Source organism: Rhinopithecus bieti, unplaced genomic scaffold (assembly GCF_001698545.2).
Source record: "Rhinopithecus bieti isolate Rb0 unplaced genomic scaffold, ASM169854v2 scaffold_13348, whole genome shotgun sequence".
NCBI classification, from domain to species: Eukaryota; Metazoa; Chordata; class Mammalia; order Primates; family Cercopithecidae; genus Rhinopithecus; species Rhinopithecus bieti.
This window is the reverse complement of record NW_016808764.1, coordinates 6,938,059-6,962,607: the sequence shown is the minus strand read 5'-3', so window position 1 is coordinate 6,962,607 and position 24,549 is coordinate 6,938,059. Positions and strand designations below refer to the sequence as shown.

General features: G+C 45.7%; 1 protein-coding gene across 1 annotated transcript in view; it reads right to left on the bottom strand.

Moving 5' to 3' along the window:
- The window catches only part of CACNG3 (calcium voltage-gated channel auxiliary subunit gamma 3), a 113,480-nt gene that overhangs the window by 11,720 nt on the left and 77,211 nt on the right, over positions 1 to 24,549 (bottom strand). The window contains exon 2 of the mRNA XM_017887210.1: positions 4,630 to 4,713. Within this exon, the coding sequence (XP_017742699.1) occupies positions 4,630 to 4,713 (84 nt within the window). The remainder of the gene's footprint in view (positions 1 to 4,629; positions 4,714 to 24,549) is intronic.

Below are 24,549 nucleotides of genomic sequence, written 5' to 3'. Positions count from 1 at the left end.
TTGCATATTGACAAGAATTGCTTGAATATTCAATGTAATGCGTGTAATTAATAAAAAGTGAATACCTTTTAAAAAATCAAAGGATGGCCGGGCGCGGTGGCTCAAGCCTGTAATCCCAGCACTTTGGGAGGCCAAGACGGGCGGATCACGAGGTCAGGAGATCGAGACCATCCTGGCTAACACGGTGAAACCCCGTCTCTACTAAAATACAAAACTAGCCGGGCGAGGTGGCGGGCGCCTGTCGTCCTAGCTACTCAGGAGGCTGAGGCAGGAGAATGGCGTAAACTCGGGAGGCGGAGCTTGCAGTGAGCTGAGATCGGGCCACTGCACTCCAGTCCGGGTGACAGAGCGAGACTCCGCCTCAAAAAAAAAAAAAAAAAAAAAAATCAAAGGATGATTAACCTTTGATGTGTGCCCTAAGAAAATGATCTGAATGTTTGAAGCTATTGAACTGTGTTGGTTCCACAAAAGTGGATATTTGGGCCTGCCACAGTGGCTCATGCCTGTAATCTCAGCACTTTGGGAGGCAAAGGCAGGTGGATCGTTTGAGGACAGGAGTTTGAGACCAGCCTGGGCAAGGCATAGGGGGACCCCAACTCTACGAAAAATGTAAAAAGAAATTAGCTAGACATGGTGGTGGTGGGTGCCTGTAATCCCAGCTACTCAGGAGGCTTGAGTCTAGGAATTTGAGGGTGCAGTGAGATATGATCGTGCCACTGCACTCCAGCCTGAATGACAGAGCAAGACCCCATCTCAAAAAAAAGAAAAAGTTTATGTTTGAAACATGTGGATAGGAGATATGTGAATGTGACTGTTTCCCAAGTGGTGCAATCATCATTTGGGAACCCATTGGTGGGGAGACCTCACTCTTTGTCCCACAAATGAGATGCAAGCAGATCCTGTCAACTCTGGCTATAAGTGTCTGCCTCAGACAGGAAATTTTCTGCTGCCATTTTCTCCTAAGTCAGTGGAAGTCCACCTTGCATTTGTTTTAGCCCAGTGGATACACGGCAACTTCAGATCAAAGAGGCTTTTACTGTCCTCCTTCCCTGTTTCTCCTTCCCAAACTATATGGAGCTAAGTTAAGGTCTTAAGGGTGGGGATATAAGCTTGTTCTAGTGTAGCCCCACCACTGGAGTCTGAGTAGGACTTTCTGAGTCCAGTGCTGTGTTGTGAGAGTCTCTAGTCAACAGAACCCGTGGGTTTTGAACCTTCTGCTGTAAGAGGCGTTGGAAACAGAGTGACTCCATCTTGAATAAGGGCTGGGTAAAATGAGGCTGAGACCTGCTGGGCTGCGTTCCCAAGCACAGGATGAGATGGGGGTCAACACAAGATATAGGTCACAAAGGCTCTGCCATAAAACAGGACGCAGTAAAGAAGCCAGCCCAAACCCGCCAAAACCAAGATGGTGATGAAAGTGACCTCTGGCTGTCCTCACTGCTCTTTATATGCTAATTATAATACATTAGCATGTGAAGAGACACTCCCACCAGCACCATGATACTTTACAGATGCCATGGCAATGTTAGAAGTTACCCTATGGTCTGAAATGGGGAGGAACCCTCAATTCCTGGAATCGCCTGCCCCTTTCCTGGAAAACTCATGAATAATTCGCCTCCTATTTACCATTAATCAAGAAATAACTAGAATATACTAGGTCAAGTGGTCCATGCCACTGCTCTGTTGATGGAGTAGCCATTCTTTTGCTTCTTTACTTCTTGAATAAACTTGCTTTCACTCTATTTTGTGGACTCACCCTGAATCTTTCTTGTGTGAGATCCAAGAACCCTGTCTTGGGGTCTGGATCTGGACCCCTTTCCAGTAACGCTGCTATGGGTTTATGCTGTAGCCTACCCCAAAGAGCACAGGAGAAAGAGGAAGCAGCAGAAAAGAATCCCAGTCCCACCAGGGTTGTGGGTCAGGACAGGGAATGGCAGAGTGAATACCAGTGCAGGGAGAACCCTGCGGGAATGTGCTCCCAGCCCTACGTGGCTGGATCAGGCTGGATCAGGAATTCCAAAACTCTCAGCAGGAAGTCTGTGTGCTCATTAAGTCCTCTCCTTAACCTTAGCCAAATTCTGCTGCTACTGGTGAAGCTTAGGTGGACCCTGGGCTAGTGGTGAGGAGAGAGGAAGAGACATCTTCCCAGACCAGAGAAAAATACTTTGTCAGAAAAGCTATGGGCCTCTCTGAAGAACTTAAAATCAGCTATACAAGTTGTGAAGTAGAAGTCACAGTTCTGTTTAGTCTCTGACAGGGCAAGCGTCAAAATGTTTTATGAACATAGGAAAGAAAAACAAAGAAGATCGGCCGGGCGCGGTGGCTCAAGCCTGTAATCCCAGCACTTTGGGAGGCCAAGACAGGCGGATCACGAGGTCAGGAGATCGAGACCATCCTGGCTAACACGGTGAAATTCCGTCTCTACTAAAACATACAAAAAACTAGCCAGGCGAGGTGGCAGGCGCCTATAGTCCCAGTTACTTGGGAGGCTGAGGCAGGAGAATGGCGTAAACCCGGGAGGCGGAGCTTGCAATGAGCTGAGATCCGGCCACTGCACTCTAGCCTGGGCGACAGAGCCAGATTCCGTCTCAAAAAAAAAAAAGAAAAACAAAGAAAATATATGGGCACTCTGGTAAAACCCCACTGGTGACTAACACCGTTCTCTATTGAGAAGATGCAAGTAATCTGTGTCATCTCTCAAAATTTGGTCAAGCTACATCTCTAAGTGTGGCTAATTTTGCTCTCCACACTGAATCTTTTTGAGCTGCTGATGTGAGGGGTGAGAAAAGAAAACAGCGTTTATCTGAGTAATGCAAGTCCTTTTAATGATCAGGCCCAGAGAGACATTAAAATGAGGCAGTATCACGTCCTTCCCTCCTCTTTGAGCTGCATGCTCATCTCTTGAAATTGCTTGCTTTTGCCACAAGTAGCATAAATTAACCTAATAATGCTGCATCTGACACTATCCTCCACACCCTATAGCCAATCACGAATCAATATTCTTGATTAGTGCAAAGGCACGATCATGGCTCACTGCAGCCTCAGCTTCCTGGGCTAAAGCAATCCTCCCACCTCAGCCTCCCGAGTAGCTGGGACTAAAGGTGTGCACTACCATGCCTGGATAATTAAAAAAAAAAAAATTATGTAGAGTTGGTGACTTGCTATGTTGCCTAGACTGGTCTTGAACGCCTGGCTTCAAGTGATCCCCCCATCTTGGCCTCCTAAAGTGCTGGGATTACAGGTGTGAGCCATTGCACTTGGCCTCATTATCCTTTTGAGTGAACTCAACACACATTCTTGCTGAAGAAATTACACTGAAATCCCAAATCAGGTTCTCTCTGTGCCTTGACCAATAGAAGGCTCATCTCTGCAGTGAATTTTGCTATTGCTAATCCCATGCAAGAAATGGGAGCTAATGCATATTGTCTCCTGACTGTGTGTTGGGCCCTAAGCTAAGTGTAATATGCGTTAGTTTACTTAATTTTCATGACCCTGTCAGGTGGATGGCATTATAACCTCCATTTCAGAAAAAAATGAAGGAAGTTAGGAACTAGAGAGGTAAAGCCACTTGCCCCAGGTCCAACCCAGCTAGTAAAGTCAAACAAGGGTCAAAGCCCAGATTCCAGAGGCCTTGGCTCCAAGCCACCACACTCTCTTGGCTCCTACACGCTGTAGTTGTGACAGTTCATGTCATATCCAGGTTACCGAATTTGGAAAAATCCTACAGAGACATTGGCCCTATCCCAGGAGGATTGAAACTGGAGGGAAGTCAAAGGAAAGGTGAACTTGGGTTTGTATTTATTCTCCTAGGCATTGCCCCTTGGGACCTCACACATTAGCATCTCACCTCACCCATTAGCACTCTGCCATTAGCACCTCCAATCCCCTCCCGGGAAGGTGAAAACCTGCATTCAAGTTGGAGAAAGTTCCTTAGATTTTTCTCCTAAACTGACTAAAAAGAACTTTTCAGTTTTGACTCACCTACTTTTTGGACTCTTTTCCTTCCTCCCTCCCTCCCTCCCTCCTTCCCTTCCTGTCTTCCTCCCTTCTCTTTCTTTTCCTCTCTCTTTCTCTTTTTCTTTCTCTTTCTTTCTCTTTCTCCTTTTCTTTCTCCTCCTCTTTCTTTTCAGAGACAGGGTCTCACTCAGTCACACAGGCTGGATAGCAGTGGTATGATCATAGCTCACTGCAGCCTCAATCCCCTGGGCTCAAATGATCCTCCCACTTCAGCCTCCTGAGTAGCTAGGAGTACAGGTGTGTGTCACCACAAGCAGCTAATTTTTTAATTTTTTGTAGAGATGGGGTCCTGCTATATTGCCCAGGCTGATCTCGACCTCCTGAACTCAAGCAATCCTTTCTGGCCTCTGCCTCCCAGAGTGCTGGGAATACAGGCATGAACAATTCCCCACCCCACTCCCTGCTTCTTCTTTCTGTTTCTAATTCATTGAAACTAAAGGGGCTTAGCTCTCAGAACCACACGAATGTCTCTGTGTACTGGCACATGGGGTTTCTTTGCACTTGTCCATCTCTAGGGATGGATGCTGAGGAACCTCCAACTCAGAGGCAGCTGGGTGGTGGCAGGGGCCCATCCCTTCCTCCCAGAGAGACTCCAAAAGCCGGGGAACTTACGGAGGAGGTACTCAGCTGTGTCCTGTTCGTAGTCAGCATCTTCAGGGAAGTGATCGATTTTCTTGCACACACCTCGGAAAGCCCCTGTGGAAACAGATAAGGGTTCTGAGCCTGGGGGAGGAGACAGAGCTCCGGGGGCCCAACCTGGGTCCTTACCGCTATGTGCAGATCCTTTCTCTGGTTGTTGGGGGCGCTAGGGTTGTTGGGCTGGTAGGCCCAAGAGCTCCTTTATTTTTTATTAGAGTCAGGGTCTCATTCTGTGGCCCAGATTGGAGTGCAGTCGTACAATCATGGCTCACTGCAGTCTTGAACTCTTGGGCTCAAATGATTCTCTCACCCCAGCCTCCCAAGTAGCTGGGACTATAGGCGTGTGCCACTATGCCTGGCTAATTAAACATTTTTTGACAGAACAAAAGGTCTCACTATCTTGCCCAGGCTGGCCTCAAACTCCTGACCACAAGCGATCCTCCTGCCTCAGCCTCCCAAAGTGCTAGGATTACAGGCATGAGCCAGTGGGATCAGTCACCAACAGCATGCTTCTTTAGGGCACAAAAAAGAGATGAGTGGAGGCCAAAGATAAACAGTACCAAGTGGGAGATGGAAATGTGCTGCTTTTTAGATTTTGCAGGATGTTGGGATCCACTTTACAAGGGCAAAAACACCATGAAACATAAACACTAATTATGAGGACTATCTTATCTTTCCTCTCTCCTCCAGTCAGTGAAGGTAAAAGCAGGTAGAATTCAAGTACATCATTTTTTTTTCTGCTCATTTTACCAACGAGGAAACAGAGCTTAAGAAATTTTCTTCAAATCACTCTGATAAGTAGTTATTTAGGTTGATGCAGAAGTAATTGTGCAATTACTTTAGTTATTCAGGTTGGTGCAAAAGTAATTGTGCAATTAGAGATGGGGTTTCACCGTGTTAGCCAGGATGATCTTGATCTCCTTGTGCAACTGTGCAATTACTTTTGCACCAACCTAAATAGAACTGGCATTCCAACCAAGAGCTGAATCCAGGCATTCCAGAATAGTCCTTTCTCCCCAGCGATGTTCATATCTGACCACAGGACCCTCCCTTTCCTTCTCTGCCCTCCCAAAGGATCACAGCTTACTGTCCCTCGCTGTGAGTTTCACCCCTTCAGGAGCCTGAGATTTGCTGAACGTGCATCTTGAACATTTGTCCACATTTGCTGACTGTTTTGTTTTGTTTTGTTTGAGACGGAATTTTGCTCTTGTCACCCAGGTTGGAGTGCAATGGCACGATCTCGGCTTACTGCAACCTCCGCCTCCCAGGTTCAAGAGATTCTCCTGCCTCAGCCTCCAGAGTAGCTGGGATTACAGGCACCTGGCACCACGCCTGGCTAATTTTTGTATTTTAGTAGAGATGGGGTTTCACCATGTTGACCAGGCTGGTCTCGAACTCCTGACCTCAGGTGATCCACCCACCTTGGCCTCCCAAAGTGCTGGGATTACAGGCATAAGCCACATTGCCCAGCCAAGGTGTGGATGTTTAGTCATCATTTTGGGTATTGGTTAACTAGACAGTTAACCAGTCTCTGGGGGCAGTTAATAGCTCTGCCAGTTCTTTTAAAGGAAAACAAATTTTCCAGAAATTATGCACTTCTTGCCCTGTCCCTGTCTGTGTAGCTGGAGTGAATGTGCAGGGTTGGGGGCGGGCGGGCATGTGTGATGTCGTGGAAAATGGACAAGGTTCAGAATCAGACAGAGCTGCGTTGGTATTTCAGAGCCATTATTGTAAGAATGAAATAAGGCTATACATGAACATGAGATAATTTTTGCAAAGCTCTAGGCATGTCTTAATAATGGCTGCCACTTATTAAGTGCTTCCGATTGGCCAGGCACATAGCTGAAACCTTATATCCCTTATCTCATTCACCCTGTTTACCACCCCAGGAGGTAGAGGCTATTAATATTAACATTTGGTAATGAGACAATGGAAAATCACAGAGGAGATGGTGTCACAGCTGGTGAGTGACGGAATTGATTTTTGGAGCCAGGTTTCAAAGGCTGTGGTTTCACCATTACACTATGAATAGTAGTCATTATTATTATGGCTACTATCATGATGTCTATTATGATCTCATAAAAATAAGAGTGTCATATATTTAATTTCTTCTATAAGTAGGCTCCAGGCCAGAGCCATTTCACAATAAATGCCTTGGAATATGTAGAACATCTCCTTGGTTCTGATTCTCTGCTCACCAGGCAAAGAATAGACTCAGAACCAGGAAGGAGGTTCAGGAAAGAAGACTCAAGGAAATTCCTAGAAAAAAGACAGACCCATAATTTCTTCCCTGATACTGAAAAAAAAAAGACCTTATTTATGCTAGTTCATAGTTTAGAGTTTCATTTATATATTCCCGTTTGGTTTTACGCCCCATCCCCTTCCAGTTGACTGGATAAGAAATCATAATAAGTAACACACATGTGCACCTACTATATACCAGGTGCCATTCTAAGCATTTATGGTTTTTTTTTTTTTTTTTTTTTTTTTTTTTTTTTTTTTTTTTTCTGAGACTGAGTCTCACTCTATTGCCCAGGCTGGAGTGCAGTGGCACGATCTCAACTTGCTGCAACCTCCTCCTCCCAGGTTCAAGCGATTCTTGTACCTCGGCCTCCCAAGTAGTTGGGGTTACAGGCGCCCGCCACCACGCCTGGCTAATTTTTGTATTTTTGGTAGAGACGGGGTTTCGCCATGTTGGCCAGGCTGGTCTTGAACCCCTGACCTCAGGTGAACCACCCACCTCAGCCTCCCAAAGTGCTGGGATTACAGGTGGGAGTCGCTGCGCCCAGCCACATTTACGTGTTTTATCCTCTTTAGCTATCTAAATGACTTTACGAGGTGCCTAATGTTATTTTTTATTTTTTGGTTTTTTTTTTTTGAGACAGAGTCTCGCTCTGTTGCCCGGGCTGGAGTACAGTGGCGCAGTCTCGGCTCACTGCAAGCTCTGCCTCCTGGGTTCATGCCATTCTCCTGCCTCAGCCTCCCAAGTAGCTGGGACTACAAGCGCTCGCTACCACGTCCAGCTAATTTTGTTTTTGTATTTTTAGTAGAGACAGGGTTTCACCGTGTTAGCCAGGATGGTCTCAATCTCCTGACCTTGTGATCTGCCCATCTTGGCCTCCCAAAGTGCTGGGATTACAGGCGTGAGTCACCGCGCCCGGCCTGAGGTGCCTAATGTTATAATGAGGCAAGGTTATTAATACAAGGAGGAAATTGAAGCTTAGCCAAGTCACTGATTTACTCAAGGACACAGTTAGACATTTACTAGCTGACCCCAAAGTAAAGTTCCTAACTATTATTATGAATTGCAGTCTCTTCAACAAGTCTCAGTGTTGTGAGCTAAGTTCTTTGCCTGGCGGCTTCATGATCATTTTATAGCCCACCCCCTACTATTGATATCAGCAATGAACTGGACCAGTGGCTTCTCCATTAACTATGCTTCCCCATGGCATGTGCCGGGGTGCCTGGGCAGGGGAGGGATGTTCATAGTGACACCATCCATTGTTAATTGATTTCCATACTCCTTGTTATTTGCTGTTTTCCATACTTGAATTCCATGAAAGATTTCAAAGGAAGAAAGTGTTCAGGTGAAGATGGAATGGGAACACTACTGAATACAGACCAGTCAAAATTATTGAGGGAATTAGGAACTACATACGTGTAGGCATCTGCTTGCAAAATGGGCCTATTCATGGTGCCTTCAGGCAGCCTGAGACTAAGACTTAGAACCAGCAAATACCAGTAACTCCTGGAGACACAGTCACTAGTTTTGTTGTTGTTGTTGTTTATTTGTCTTTTAGGCAGAGTTTCGCTCTTATCACCGAGGCTGGAGTGCAGTGGTGTAATTTCAGCTCGCTGCAACCTCCACCTTCCCAGTTCAAGTGACTCTCCGGCCTCAGCCTCCCGAGTAGCCGGGACTACAGGCATGCGCCACTATGCCCAGCTAATTTTGCATTTTTAGTAGAGACACCGTTTTGCCATGTTGTCCAGGCTGGTCTTGAACTCCTGGCCTCAGCTGATCCACCTGCCTCAGCCTCCTAAAGTGCTGGGATTACAGGCATGAGCCACTGCGCCTGGCCTGCAGTCACCAGTTTTTAATGTTCTAAAGCAGCTTACTACTGCCCATGTTTGTATGGCCCGTGAGCTAAGAATGGTTTTTGCATATTTAGATGGTTGAAAAAAAAAAATCAAAAGAAGAATATTATTTGTGACCTGTAAAAAAATGTGAAATTCAGATTTCAGCCTCAGAAAACAAAGTTTTATTGAAACACAGTCATGCCCATTTGTTTATATTGCTTCAATTTCCTGATTATAACGTTAGGCTCCTCATGAAGCCATTTTGAGAACTAAAGAGAATAAAACATGTTGATGCCACTATAACAGAGTTCAGTATTTGCCACAGAGACAGCAAAGCTGAAAATATTTACTCTCTGGCTCTTTAAGAACAATTTTGCTGGTCCCTGGTTTAAAGATTTCTGTCCCAAGAAGGAAAAAGTGGAAAGCAAAGTGGAGTTTGGGCCTTCCTGGGATAGAAGACCTAATCTAGACTGGTGTTTCTAAAGTAGATAATACTGGCTTCTGGGGCAAATCTGGGTTGCAGACTGTTTCATTTTATGGTTTTATCCGTGTGTGTTTGTTTCACCTGCAATACTCTTTTACATATTTTATTTTTAAAAATTAAGCTTCTGCATTTTATTTTATTTTATTTTATTTTGAGACGGAGTCTTGCTCTGTCACCCAGGCTGGAGTGCAGTGGTGTGATCTCAGCTTACTGCAATCTCCACCTCCTGGGTTCAAGTGATTCTCCTGCCTCAACCTCCTGAGTAGCTGGGATTACAGGTGCGTGCCACTACGCCCGGCTAATTTTTGTATTTTTAGTAGAGACAGGGTTTCACCATGTTGGCCAGGCTGGTCTTGAACTCTTGACCTCAGGTAATCTGCCTGCCTGGGTCTCCCAAAGTGCTAGGAGGACAGGCGTGAGCCACCGCCCCTGGCCTATGCTGCTGCAATTTAAAATTCTGAGTATTTCACCTTAAAAACTGATTCGCAGTTTCTCTTCAAAAATGGGGACCTCTGTCTCACATTTCCATGCAGGAGTAATGAATCCCTGGATGGCGTAGCTGACATCAGCAGCGCTCTTTAGACTGGGTATAAACTCTCCAGTTGGCCAAAGTCCCCACCTAGCTCTATATTCTTGCCTGGCCCTGTAGATATTCGAGTGTGCAACCCCTGAACCAAATGTATTTAGTAGGAGCCCAGTCTTTGGTGTCCCACGTGGGCATGAATCCTGACTCAGCCACTTACTAGTTGTGGTACCTATGGCAAATTACCTCTTCAAACCTCAGTTGCTTCTTCTACAGAATGAAGATAATAATAGTAACTTCATGGAGTTGCCATGAGAATCAGTTGAGGCAGTAATAGCAGTTATTACGCCAGTTGCTGTTCTCAGCACTTTACACATAAATCTTTTAATTAGGCAATGACATAAAGCACTTAGTACAGTTCCTGGAGCATGGTAGGAACTCGATATATTACAGCTATTATTACCGTTGGTTTTGGTAGGTATTTTAGGATCACAAGAGACACATTGGTGCCATGGTGAGATTTTAAGAAGCAATACAGAAGGAAAAGGAATCAAGAATTTTCCCCAAGGAAGACTCCACACTGAAAATGAATCTGCTGGCACCCCATGTCATACATGCATCACAAAGTGAGCTTGGACATTCATGTAAGTAGCATATTGCTGGCTCCCATAAATAACCACTATTTAGCATTTTTGTATATTTCCTTCCAGGCTCTTTTTCCCCTGTGCTGTCGCACACAAATGGCTTTACAAAACTGGGATCGTGCTGTTCTTCTCACTTATATTTTCTTAGGAGTATCTTCCCATATCAGTAAATCTGAGAAAAGTAGAATGAGATTGGACTTGTCCACCCACTGTAGAAGATGGAACCAAGAGAAATGGTGAAGACATGTAGACTGTAAGGATGAAGTCAGGATGCAGAGAGGAGCACTGTCCTGGCACAGCTTTAAGCTCAGGCATTGGAGCAGAGAGAAGTAGAAGCTAAAGCAGGAAGAGGATCAATGGCGTTTGGTCCAGGGGCCGGATCCTGTGGTTACAGGTGAGGGAGGACAGGAGCCCAACGAAGGGCATGTGTGAGAGCTGGGCCCTGAGAATTCATAGACCCCAGGAGCCCGGGAAGAGGTTTGGAGTGAAAGACAGAGCCAAAAGAGATTTCCAGAGGTGCTGAAGTACAGTTGCAGAGACCAGCTTTTTGGTGGCTACAGCTTCATCCTGGGGAAAGAAGATCGTACCAGTGGTTTATCTCTGGTTCGGACAATGGAAAAGTACTTCCTTCACATGAGGAGGGGTGCTGTCCTTAAGCGGATACTTTTTTTGTTTTTCTGCTCCTTTTTAGTTGACATGTAACAATCGTACATATTTATGGGATACAGAGTGATACTTTGATACGTGTATATAACGAATAATGATCAAATCAAGATAATTGGCAAATCTATCTCTTTTAGCTTTTGGAAAAGATACACTAAATTATTTTATTTATTTATTTATTTTGAGATGGGGTCTCACTCTGTTGCCCAGTCTGGAGAGCAGTGTCATGCTTATGGCTCACTGCAGTCTCGACAGTTTGGGCTCTAGTGACCCTCCCACATCAGCCTCCTGTAGCTGGATCTACAGGTATGCACCGCCACACCTAGGCTAATTTTTATATTTTTTGTAGAGATGGGGTCTCATCATGTTGACCAGGCTGATCTTGAACTCCTGGGTTCAAGTGATCCTCCCACCTCAGCCTCCCACGTAGCTGGGACTACAGGTGTGCACCATCACACCCAGCTAACTTTTATATTTTTTGTAGAGATGGGGGTCTTGCCATGTTGCTCAGGCAGATCTTGAACTCCTGGACTCAAGCAATCCTCCCACCTAGGCCTCCCAAAGAGCTGGGATTACAGGTGTGAACCGCCACGCCTGGCCACACTAAGTTATTGTTAACCGTATTCACCCTACAGTGCTATAGGACATTAGAACACATTCCACCCCTCTAGCTGTAACTTCTGACACTTTTTCTTAAAGGTTAAACCCTAGAAATTTTCCTACAGAAATCAGCACTGAGATAAGAATGCTCACCATTGCCTCAATTATTTGTTATGGTTCTATATATTCTAGCACAAGAAGAAATAAAACAGAATTAAGAGTTACAAGCAACAGAAAAAATTTAAAAAAGGAATAAAATTACAATTTTTCCAGGTCATAGAATTAGCCTACTTAAGAAACTGAAAGTAGACCGGGCACAGGGGCTCACGCCTGTAATTCTAGCACTTTGGGAGGCTGAGGCGGGTGGATCACCTGAGGTCTGGCGTTCGAGGCCAGCCTGGCCAGCATGGTGAAACCCTGTCTCTACTAAAAATACAAAAATTAACTAGGCGTGGTGGCGGGCACCTATAGTCCCCGCTACTCGGGGTGCTGAAGCAGGAGAATCTCTCTAACCTGGGAGGCGTAGATGGCAGTGAGCTGAGATGGCACCACCACACTCCAGCCTGAGTGAGACAGTGAGACTCCATCTCAAAAAAAAAGGAAGAAGCAGCTGAAGGCAATTAGCTGAAAAAACACAGTAGAATGAATGAAAGAGCTCAGTGAGGTGGTTTCTTACACGATACTAAGCCATACAATAAAGCTGTAATAATTAAGTCATTGTGGTACTGGTACTGGCATTTTAAAATCACATTTACCAGGATATTTTTTCAGTACAGAGAAATAATACAAACAAAACAAGAAACAGTCCATTACCCTTTATTTGGTTAATCCCTTTTAAATTAAAAAGAATAGATGTACGTAGAGAATTAAAACAGTATAGAAGGGATTAAACGTGCTTTCTCCACCACCAAAAATTCTCTCACCTGATAACTCAGCAGAAGAATTTTTTGTTAACTGCATGTGGAGTGAAATTACGTCTAAGCTGAGAGCTGAAGGCTAATTAGAAGTTAATCAGAGGAAGGGAGGTGTGTTTCTCGAAGCAGAGGGAATAGCATGTGTGACGATGAGAGAAGGAACAAGAGAAAAACTCATTTGGGAGCTCAAAGTAGCTCAAGGTGTTTAGAGGATGAATGGTCTGGAGGACAGATCCAGTGGGTACAGGTGAGAGGAGAGGGGTGATGGGAACCGGGGAAGGTAAGTGTGAGAACTGGGTTGTGAAGATTGATTTTAGGTCCTAGGGATTCCCTAATGCCCAAGACAGATGGTCTTGATCCTCGGAACTTGCATTCTCATTGAGGAGAAAGACTATAGACAATATATCCGAGCTTTGAAAGATACAAAACACTGGGGCTGGGCACAGTGGCTCATGCCTGTGATCCTAGCACTTTGGGAGGCTGAGGCAGGCAGATCACTTGAGATCAAGAGTTCGAGACCAGCCTGACCAACTTAGTAAAACCCTGTCTCCACCAAAAAAAAAAAAAAAAAAAAAAAAAAAAAAAAAAAAAAAAACAAAAATTAGCTGGGCATGATGGTGCGTGCCTGTAATCCCAGCTACTCAGGAGGCTGAGGCAGGAGAATAACTTGAACCCAGGAGGTGGAGGTTGCAGTGAACCGAGATCTTGCCACTGCACTCCAGCCTGGGTGACAGAGCGAGACTCTGTCTCAAAAAAACAAAGAATAAAAATCAAAAAACCAAGAAAGATACAAAACAGGATGATGTGATGGCAACTCTTCATTGGGTGGGGGCAAGTGGAGGGCAACACTGGATAGGGTTGTTGCAGAACGGACACGAGCTCAGACCTGAAAAAAAGGAGCCAGTTATATGAAGAGTCCAGGAAAGAGCTTTCCAGGTAGAAGGAAATGGAAATGCAACGACCCTGGGGTGGGAGTGCACTTGGTGAGTTTGAGGAATGGAAGAGAGGCTAGTAGGAAAAAAGAGGGCATATTGCAGTGGTTTCACTGGGTCCATCAGCTGCCCTTCCAGCTGTGTTTTCAGCACTGGGATGTCTGTGTCCATCAGCTGCCCTTCTAGCTGTCCCTTCAGCACTGGGATCTCTGGAAAATCTAGGAGGTTGAGTTGCACATGGACATGGACCAAGGTCAGCCCCAGCTCTTTCTTAGGGTAGGGAGTAACCTTGAGGCCACCAGATTTGGGGTAACTGAAGGAACTGACCTGGTTCTGGGTGGCTTCTAAACATGCAGGAATGGGGAGGGAATCTAGAAATGGGATGTTTGTATTTTTAACTCTTTTTTAATTTAAAAATTATTATTATTATTATTAAACATGGGGTCTCACTACATTGCCCAGGCAGGTCTCAAACTCTCCGGCTCAAGCTATACTCCCGCCTCTGCCTCCCTAAGAGCTGGGGTTACAGACGTGAGCCACCACACCGAACCTGTATGTTTAACTCTTAAAGCCCTTTTCGTCTATCTCTGGGGAAAGTGGTGCTTCCCAGGTATTTGAGCTGAATAAGGGCTCAGAGTCCTCATTTTGAGTATTTCCTTTCAGATCTCAGCAGTGTGGGCTCCAGCCTGATCCTGGGAAGTGGTCATCAGCAATCACAAAGGGGTATGAGGCTGCTTGTCTGTGGATTTTTACAAATAAGTCATATGGTTGCAATCTGGGGGAGAAATCGGCTGCCTCTTCTTCAGCAGGTGCCTATCTGATCTCTAGAGAGGTAGTGTGGTGTACTGGTAGGAACACAAGCTTTCAGTTTGAATCCTTGCCCAGCCACTGAGTTACTAACTGTATGGCTTTGTGCAATGGACTGAATGCTCACTTCCTCTCAAAATTCCTATCTTGAAATCCTAATGCCTGCAGGGCATGGTAGCTCACACCTGTAATCTCAGCACTTTTGGAGGCCAAGGCAGGAGGATCTGTTGAGCCCAGGAGTTCAAGAGTAGCCTAAGCAACATGGCAAGGCCCCTCTCTACAAAAAGTTTAGAAATTAACTGGACATGGTGGCACACACCTAGAGTCCCAGATGCTCAGAAGGCCAAGGTGGCAGGATCGCTTGCGTCTGGGAGATTGAGGCTGCAGTGAGCTACGACTGCACCACTACACTCCAGCTTAGGTGACAGAGGAAGACAAAGGAAATCCTAATGCCTACGATGATGGTATTAGGAGTGGGGTCCACTGGGACATGATTAGGTCATGAGGGTGGGGCCCTCATGAATGGAATTAGTGCCCTTATAAAAGAAACTCCAGAGAGCTCTCTTGTTCTCTTTCTGCCATGTGGAGACACAGTGAAAAGACAGCCATCTGCAACCTGGAAGAGGGCCCTCACCAGTACCCCACCATGCAGGCACCCTGATCTCAGACTTCCATCCTCCAGAACCATGAGAAACAAATTTCTGTTATTTGCAAGCCACCCATCCTACGGTGCTTTGTTATAGCAGCCCAAATGGACTAAGACACCTTCTTCCCCTCGGCCTTGATCTCTTCATTTTAGTTTTTCTTTTTTTAATTTTAATTTTATTTTTTCAAGGTAGAGATTGGGTCTTGCTATATTGCCCAGGCTGCTCTTGAATTCCTGGCCTTACACTATCCTGCCACCTTGGCATCCCAAAGTACTAGGATTATAGGTATGAGTCACAGTGCCTGGAGTTGATCTCCTCAGTTAGAAAATGTTAATGATTGACCAGGTGCAGTGGCTCACGCCTGTAATCCCAGCACTTTGGGAGGCTGAGGCAGGCGGAGCATGAGGTCAGGAGATCGAGACCATCCTGGCTAACACCGTGAAACCCCGTCTCTACAAAAATACAAAAACAAAATTAGCTGGGTGTGGTGGTGGGTGCCTGTAGTCCCTGCTACTCAGGAGGCTGAGGTGGGAGAATGGCATGAACCCGGGAAGCAGAGCTTGCAGTGAGCCAAGATCACGCCATTGCACTCAGCCTGGGAGACAGAGCGAGAATCCGTCTCAAAAAAAAAAAAAAAAAAAAAGCCAATGATCTCCAGATTGCTGCAGTTTCTTTCTCTGTTTTGTTTTTGTTTTTGTTTTGAGACAGAGTGTCACTCTGCCGCCCAGGCTGGAGTGCAGTGGTGCAATCTCGGCTCACTGCCTCTGCCTCCCAGGGTCAAGCGATTCTCCTGCCTCTGCCTCCCAAGTAGCTGGGACTACAGGTGCATGCCACTAAAATTGCAAGAGTTCAGGGCCTAGGGTTAGACAGACCTTGCTTTTATGACTCAGTTTCCCCTTCTATAAAATTATGTATTGGGCTGGGCACAGTGGCTCATGCCTGTTATCCCAGCACTTTGGGAGGCCAAGGCAGGCAGATTTTTTTTTTTTTTTTTTTAATATTTTTTGTATTTTTAGTAGAGACAAGGTTTCACCATGCTGGCTAGGCTGGTCTCCAACTCCTGGCCTCAAGTGATCTGCCTGCTTTGACCTCTCGAAGTCTGAGGTTACAAGCATGAACCACTGCACCCAGCCTGTTGGGGGTTTCAAAAGAAATCATCATAGTATCCATGTTTGTTGAGATGTGCTCTACCAGGCCTTGAGTAAGGGCTCTTTGAGTATTCCCCACAATCCCATGAAGCAGGCACTGTTGTTGGTCATAGGATGGGCTGAGGAGCATGAATTTTGGAGTCAGAATAAGCGGGTTTGAATCCCAGCTCGGCAAGTTGCTTAACTTACAAGTGCCTCAGTTTCCTCCTTTGAAAGCTGAGAGTAACAATAGGAATAGAAGAGTCAGCATTCGTCAAGTGCATTGGAGCAGTGCTTAGCACATGGGAAGTGTTATGTATGTGGATGCCAATTCAATAAATGTTTATTTTATTTTATGTATGTATGTATGTATTTATTTATTTGAGATGGAGTCTCGCTCTATCACCCAGGATGCAGTGCAGTGGTGCGATCTTGGCTCACTGCAACTTCTGCCTCCCAGGTTCAAGCGATTCTCGTGCCTCAGCCTCCTGAGTAGCTGAGATTACAGGTGCCCACCACCACGCCCAGCTAATTTTTGTATTTTTAGTATAGACGGGGTTTCACTATGTTGGCCAGGCTGGTCTTGAACTCTTGACCTCAGGTGATCCACCTGCCTTGGCCTCCCAAAGTGCTGAGGTTACAGGTGTGAGCCACTGTGCCCAGTCCAATAAATACTTTTATAGAAGGGGAAGCCGAGTCATAAAACCAAGGTCTGCCTAACCCTAGACCCTGAGCTCTTGCAAAATCCTCTAAATAGCACTAACATAGTGCCGAGCACTGGGAAGAGGGTTAACAGGGGGCAGCTATTAATATCATTATCTCTATTTTGGGCATGGGGGTGAGAGGAAACCAATGGAAAACTGGAGGGTATGGTCTTCTTCATCCTGCCCTCACCCAGACATGGGTACACATGTGCCGACCTGTGCATGTGGGTGCATGCATGTGTGTGTATTCCCACAGAGCGCTAACTCAGGCAGGGAGCCCCAGGAACCATCACTCTCGGGAGGGAATAGACCTAGACCAACCTGCTATGCCAATTTTGGCCAAAGGCCAGACAGAGCTTTCTGGATCATTGAAAGACAGCTCTGAATTTAGTGGGTTTGACTTCAAGTCAAGAAATACTGGATCCAGAGCAGAGAGGCCTGGGGAGGTGAGACTGTCATCCAAGGCCCAATCTTTCCAAGTTTGCAGTCCTGAAGGGAGATCCTAAATGGGGAGTGGAGACAGGTTTCCCCAGGATGTCCCCCCTCCAGTGGAAGAAGAGGATCTCAGTAGAGCCTCTCGATGGGCTTCTCACATCCATCTCCTCTGCACGGCCCACACGGAGGGTCCTGGGGCAGATTTTGGTGGCTGTGAATCCATGAATCTAAGAGAGAGACATCACTTCTGGGCAGGCTCTGGACAGTCATGATGTGCTCAGAGTGAGGGCTGGCACTCCTCACCAGTCCACCTAGCCCAGCGACAGTGCCCGGAACCTGCTCAAACCCATAAACAGGGCCAATTCTGTAGCCAGAGCTTGACATCCATCTCAGCATGAGTCCAGCCAGTGCAACCACATTCCAGGGGCCCCCAAAAGCCCAGCGTAGAGCTCAAAACAGAGGCCAACAGGAACCCAGGGTCCAGCGTTGTAGGTCTTTTGCTAGAACTCCTTTGTGAAGATTTTTGCTTCATGATCTCAGGAAGGAAGAGCAAATACCATGTGTGTTTATGCTTCCTGAGTACTTGGGTTAAGCCCTTGATTAAGAATGTTTGGGCTCCTGGTGCTACAGCAGATCTTTATTATCTGAGAATAAGGATGCCTTACAGCAGTGATTGTCAACATCGGTTCACGTTGGAATTACCTTGGGAAGGGAGGCTGGAAAAACGCTGAGGCTGGGGTTCTACTCCCAGGGATTCTTTATCTGGGCATCTGAATTCCTCTCCTCTCCTGTCCTCTCCTGTCCTTTCCTATCCTCTCCTCTCCTCTCCCCTTCTTTTCTTTTTGAGAGATAGGGTCTTGCTCTGTCACCAGGCTGGAGTGCAGTGGTGCAATCATAGCTCACTGAAGCCTTAAACTACTGGGCTCCAGCAATCCTCCTGCCTTAGCCTCCTGAGTAGCTAGGACGGCAGGTGCACGCCACCATACCTGTCAATTTTTAAGGTTTTTTTTTTTTTTTGGTAGAGATAGGGTCTTGCTATGTTGCCCAGGCTGTGGATTTTTCAAAGCTCCCTGGGTGATTCTAACTGTGCAGTTAAAATCAAGGACCACACCTTCAGGTGAGTCCACTCAAAAATAGGAACTAAAGCCTCTTTCTAGATGAAAATGGGCACTATCGATCATAGTGTCTGAAAATTGTCAGTGGCTAAATTGAAACACAGGTTATGCTTCCATAACAGTGTATGTATTGCAGTGGGGACAATGAGACCTGTAACATTTTGAAAACTTTTTTAAAAACATAAAATAAAATTAAATAAATAAAATAAAATAAAATAAAATAAAATAAAATAAAATAAACCCGGGAGACTCCTATTCCATAGTAAACAATCGAGTCCAAAATGTGCTTCCAACTTGATCTGAAAATGAAATTATAATTCAGGAAAACATGCCGATTTTTTCTGATCTTCTTCATGCACTAGGGTGAACAAAAAAAGTAAGCTTTGTTGATTTCAGAACAGCAGGGGTGGGGCATGCATAATTTTTCTGATAAAATCACGTGATCCAGTATGAAATCTTTCCCTTCCCTGACAAGATCATGAAGTTTGACTTTCACAGCAGGCTCATAAAATGGGTCATTTTTGCAAGAAATATTTGAGCATGTCATCAGTTTTCCTAAGGGCTCCTGTTAATCCTTTGATATTCAAATCATTGGATGTGTCTATCACATCATCATTCTTGTCAATTTTCTCTTCTTCCATTGTTAGCTTGTTCCCTCCAGCAGGCTCTTGTCTACCCATGGTTAACACATCACGTTTTGCCTCCTATTTTCGTTGTATTGTCACGTGTTGACAAGAGCTGGCAATCGGAAAGAGGCTGCCGGACAAAAACCGGGAACTGCAGAGTGTTAAATGGGGCAGGGGTGTGGAGTGGAGTGGGAAGGGGATGCCTGTGTAGAGAACGATTTTTTAACTGGTCTGGTCGCGAATGCACATATTCATATTAAGACAGAGTTTACTTGCCTGTCCGTGCAACCTTGCATACACAGGGATTTGGATATTGAATTCATAGTAACAAGGACCCTGAGCTAAACTTGGCCCCTGATCAAGATGAAGCACTTAGGGTATAACAATTACAAATTACCACTTCTCATAAGAGAACCACGAGTCAGTTTCTGAGAAATAACTATTTTCTTCTGGTGTACAGAACTGTGGTTGGTGCATATCCTGATTTATTCTTTTCTCATTCTTTTTTTTCTTTTCTTTTTTTTTTTTTTTTGAGACAGAGTCTTGCTCTGTTGCCCAGGCTAAAGTGCAGTGGCACAATCATGGCTCACTGCAGCTACCATCTCCCAGGCTCAGGTGATCCTCCCACCTCAGCCCACCAAGTAGCTGGGACTGCAGGTGCATGCCACCACCCCTGGCTAATCTTTTTATTTTATTTTTGTAGAGATGGGGTCTCACTATGTTGTCCAGGCTGGTCTCAAACTTCCGGCCTCAATCGATCTGCCACCTCAGCCCCCCAAAGTGCTGCGATTACAGGCATGAGCCATCGCACCCGATCCCTGATTCATTCTTTTGTTCAACAGATATCCGGAGAGGCACCTGCGTTACTTGCGTTAAGCACTGTTTCTAGCACTTGAGATTTATCAGTGAATAAAACAGACCAGGCTGTTATATTCTAGTGGAGAGAGATCTAGAGTAAACAAAGAAATAAATGAAACAAATGCATCACTAAAAAGGAATAGATAATTTCAGTGCTAAGCTCCATGAAAAGAATAAACCCTGGAGAGAATGTGATTGGGATGGGAAAGGACAGTCGTGAGATTGGGTGGACAGAAAGGACCTATCTGAGCAGGCAACCTGAGTGAGAAGAGGAAGTCACCCATGGGAAGATTTGAGGGAAGAGCCTTCCAGGCAGAGTAAACTGCAAGTGCCAAAGCCTTGAGGAAGGATGACACTTAGTGTGTTTCTAGAACCAAGACAAGCTCAGGGCAACTGGAGCAGGGTGAGTGAGGGGGAAAGTGGGATGAGATCAGGCCCATGAAGGAGCAGGCACAGATCACGGAGCTTCTTACAGTCCAGGATCCAGAAGTGAGAAGGAGCATACACAGTCCAGGCTTTGGAGGGTTTTCAGCACATGAGAAACACAATCTGATTTATAGTGTAAAAGATCTCTTTGCCTGCTAGGAACTTGTGGAGGAACAGAAATGAAAGTGCATCTTAGAGGAATCATTGAAAGCCACCTTGGGCTTTTTGGAGAAGCCACTGGTGATGGGGGTGGAACAGTAATCAAGCCAGAGTCCACAGAGGTATGCCTCATTGAGAGAGGGTCCTACCTTAAAACCAAGTATGGGGAATTTAATGAGGAACGACTGTCCGTGCTACCTGTCATTTTTTGCAGGCAGTGAATAGGCTTGCTTCATTTCTAAAGAGCCTGGTTTTGAGCTCTTTGCTTGATCAGCCCATTGAATGGGTTTAGGAGGTTTAGAGTGAACGGTTTTCCTTGGTCCTTCATTATTGGGTTATTGAGGGTTTTGATTCAGGTCAGTCGTGGAGCTCAGAGCCAAGAGCCCAGCCCTTCCTAGCCTAGACCACAGGGCATGTTCACCAACACAGTACCTTGAAACTTTGTAGACGCTGCTGTAGGAGTCACCAATTAGGTAGAATAGTCATGTGTTTGGGGTACTAGCAAAACAGGGGTACAGAGAGGCAGAGAGAAAGAGAGAATGACAACTATAAATTATTTGATATTTGACATTTACAAAAAACATCGAAATGCTACGGAAAAGAACCAGATGTGTGTTGATCTTCCTTATTTAATAGCTTAGTGTTACTAACACTGGAGATGTATGAGGGTAGGGTGGCCACCCTGACCATTTCAATGCTTAGAGTGTCTGAAAGTCTTCTTAACCCTGCCTTGGCAGGCATTAAAAAGCATGCAGAACTCATCCTGTTTCCAAACCACAGAGGCTTCTGGGGCTTTAGCAGGGGTTCTGGGGAGAAGGGTTGAAGAGAGCAAGGGTCATAGATATGGCTCCTGGGTCTTAGATGCTTTTTAACTGGTGACATCTCTCTTTCAGAGGTGCCTGGAAAAATTGGGTCCACCTGCATGAGAATCACCTGGGCTCTTCTTAAAACAAACAAACAAACAAACAAAACAAGTGCATTCCTGGACACCTCCGCAATGCCCTGAATTACAGACTTTGACAACCTGTGTTTTTGAACAGGTTTCTCCAAGATTCTGAGGCATAGCAGAGTCTGAGAGCGGTGCTGTGACCTCAGGAGGTGCTCCAGCCTCTGTCGTCAGATGGACACATATTGTCATCACATCACAACAAACTTGCCCTCAGGGAGTATTTGAGACCCTGCTTGGAGGATAGACAAGATAGGTTTGGGGGTGTGGAAGGTCTGTGGGGAGGGTTATTTCCTCTTAGAAGATTTGGGATTAAGGCCTTCTGAGACTGAACTGAGGTCTCCCTACAAACAAGCATTACAGCCATGGTGAGTCCTGAGTTCCTGACTGCAGCTGTGAGTGCAGAGCTGGTCCATACCTTGGACTTGTGTTTCACTTTCATGGGACAACAGAGTTTGACATCGTTCCCTAATGCACACGGTCACTGGGATGCTCCAATGGACTTGAGAGATGCTCATTGTGTGCCATTTAACTTATGCCTTATTACCAGATACTACTGGTTGTTTCCTTTTCTTTTCTCTTTCTTTCTTTCTTTCTTTCTTTCTTTCTTTCTTTCTTTCTTTCTTTCTTTCTTTCTTTCTTTCTTTTCTTTCTTTCTTTCTTAGACAGAATCTCACTCTGTTGCCCAGGCTGGAGTGCAGTAACTCAACCTCAGCTCACTGCAACCTCCATCTCCTGTGGTTCAAGAGATTCTCATGCCTCAGCCTCCCAAGTAGCTGGAATTACAGGTGCATGCCACCATGCCCAGCTCATTTTTGTATTTTTAAAGTAGAGACAGGTTTCACCATGTTGGCTAGGCTGGTCTCAAACTCCTGACCTCAAGTAATCCACCTGCCTTGGCCTCCCAAAGTGCTGGGATCACAGGCACGAGCCACCGTGGCCCAGCCACTGTCAGTTGTTTTCTAATCCTGTAAGCAGCATGTAAATAGCACAATGACAGTATAATGTGTTGAGGTTCAGAGTTTAAAAGATTATTTTTGAGTCTAATTGGGCACTTTCTTCATTTAAAAAGGTAATACAGGAAGAGTTAAAACAAAACAAAAAAAAGTGACGTCTCAACTCCTCAGAGACCTGAGCTTAGATTTCTGTTCCCTGCAAACTCCATAAACATGTGCAGAATCAAACCCACAAAACTGGAGCCTATGTTTAACTGTCTGTATAAAGAGCCATGCTTTTTGACATTTTGTGAAATGTTAGCATTCTGACTATGCTAAGCTGAGAAAGAGAAGAGAGCCTCCTGGATCTGTCTCCAGCTACCCTGGACTGCTCATTTCAACCTTCACTGGTCAGCTCTGCCCAGCGCTAACAGATTTGCTCCCAAGCAAATCCATCCCGGTCCCTGACATTTATCCTGGGCGTCTTTTACTCTCTCCCATTCATTAAGCATGGGCGGTTGCCACGGCAACCATTAACTGCACCTGACATCCAGGAATAGTTCTGGCGTTTTGAGCAAACACCACACTGGGATTTAGTTCTGTAAGGTAAAGACCTGGACGCCTCCCTCCAACTTGCATGGACGTCCTGGTGATTCCCACACCCCTGCTCGAATCTGAGCTATCCGCAGGCCTCTTGGCTCGAGAAGGGAAGGAGGGTGGTGTCTCCTCCCCCAGATCCCCATTCTCCCTGCCCACTCAGCTCTCAGGATTTTTGCTAGTTGCCATATGATGGGGAGTGGCGGGGCTGTCTCTGAGTGGGGTGAGTCTATGGAAGGGTGTATGTGTGTGTGTGATGAAGTTGGGGTGAGAGTGGGGGCCATCCCAGGTTATCAGAGGTGGACGCAGACACATTTTGGAAGAGCAAGGAATGTAAATGGGCACACAATCCGCGTGTGAATGTGACTCTGTGTGGGTGCACTGGTGAGTACATGTCTTATGGCTGCCAGGCCTTTGCAGCTGATGCTCTTTCTGCCTGGACCACTTTCTCACAGCCCTTCATGGAGCCGTCAGTTCCCCACCTCACTTGAACATCTCCAGTCACTTTCTTTGTCAAGCTTACGACGATCTGTGAGTGTGCTAAATATCTTGTTTATATTTATTTCCTAGTTTATTTTCTGACTTCTTATTCCCTTGAATATAAGCACCACTGAATCCCAAATGTCTTGCACCCAACCTGGTACACAGTAGGTGCTTTATAACTGTGCCCTGAACATCAGTCTGTCTTTTGTATATGTCTGCAGGGATCTTGGTCAACTTCTTGTTGGATGGTGACAAAAATCCTTAACCTGTCCTACGAGATCCTGTGTGATGTGGCCCCAGCCCATCTCCAGATCCTTCTCATCCAAGTCCTGCCGCACAGGCTTTGTTTTATCTTTCCTGCCTCAGGGCCTTTGCACGAGCACCCTCAGCCCCCAGATATTCTTCCCTTTCCATCCTGCATTTGAGAATTTCTATCTGGGCTTCAGATCTTACCATAAATATGTCCCCAGGCTGATGCCATCCAATAACCTGCCCTCACAGCACCCTGTGCTTCTCTTTCAGGCACATATTACAAATAATTATTTATGAGCTTAAAGATGTGTCTGCTTATTCCTCTCCACTGTAAATCCCAAGAGAGCATCTCTGTCTTGCTCGCTGCTGTCTTCCCAGGACCTGGCACATAGTAGGTTGTTAAATAAACAAGTGGACAAATGAATGTATGGGATGAGTATTGAGTATTTCCTCCATGTCTGAATTGTTTTTATTTTGTTTGTTTTCTGAGGCAAGGTCTTGCTGTGACACTCAGGAGTGCAGTGGCGTGATCATAGCTTAGTGCAGCCTCAAATTCCTGGGCTCAAGTGATTTTCCTGCCTCAGCCTCCCATGTAGCTGGGACTACAGGTGCCCACCACTATGCCCCATTACTGTTTTCATCTTTTGTAGAGATGGGGTCTCACTATGTTGCCCAGCCTGGCCTTGAACTCTTGGACTCATGCGATCCTTCTGTCTCAGTCCCCCAAAGCATTGGGATTACAGACATGAGCCACTGCACCCTGCCTGTTCTTTTTTTTTTTTTTAGACAGGTTCTCACTCTGTCACTGAGGCTGGAGTGCAGTGGTACAATCATAGCTCACTGCAGCCTTGAACTCCTGAGCTCAAACGATACCCCCAACCTCAGCCCTCACACTGACTGGGAATACAAGCACATGCCACCGCACCCAGTTAATTAAAA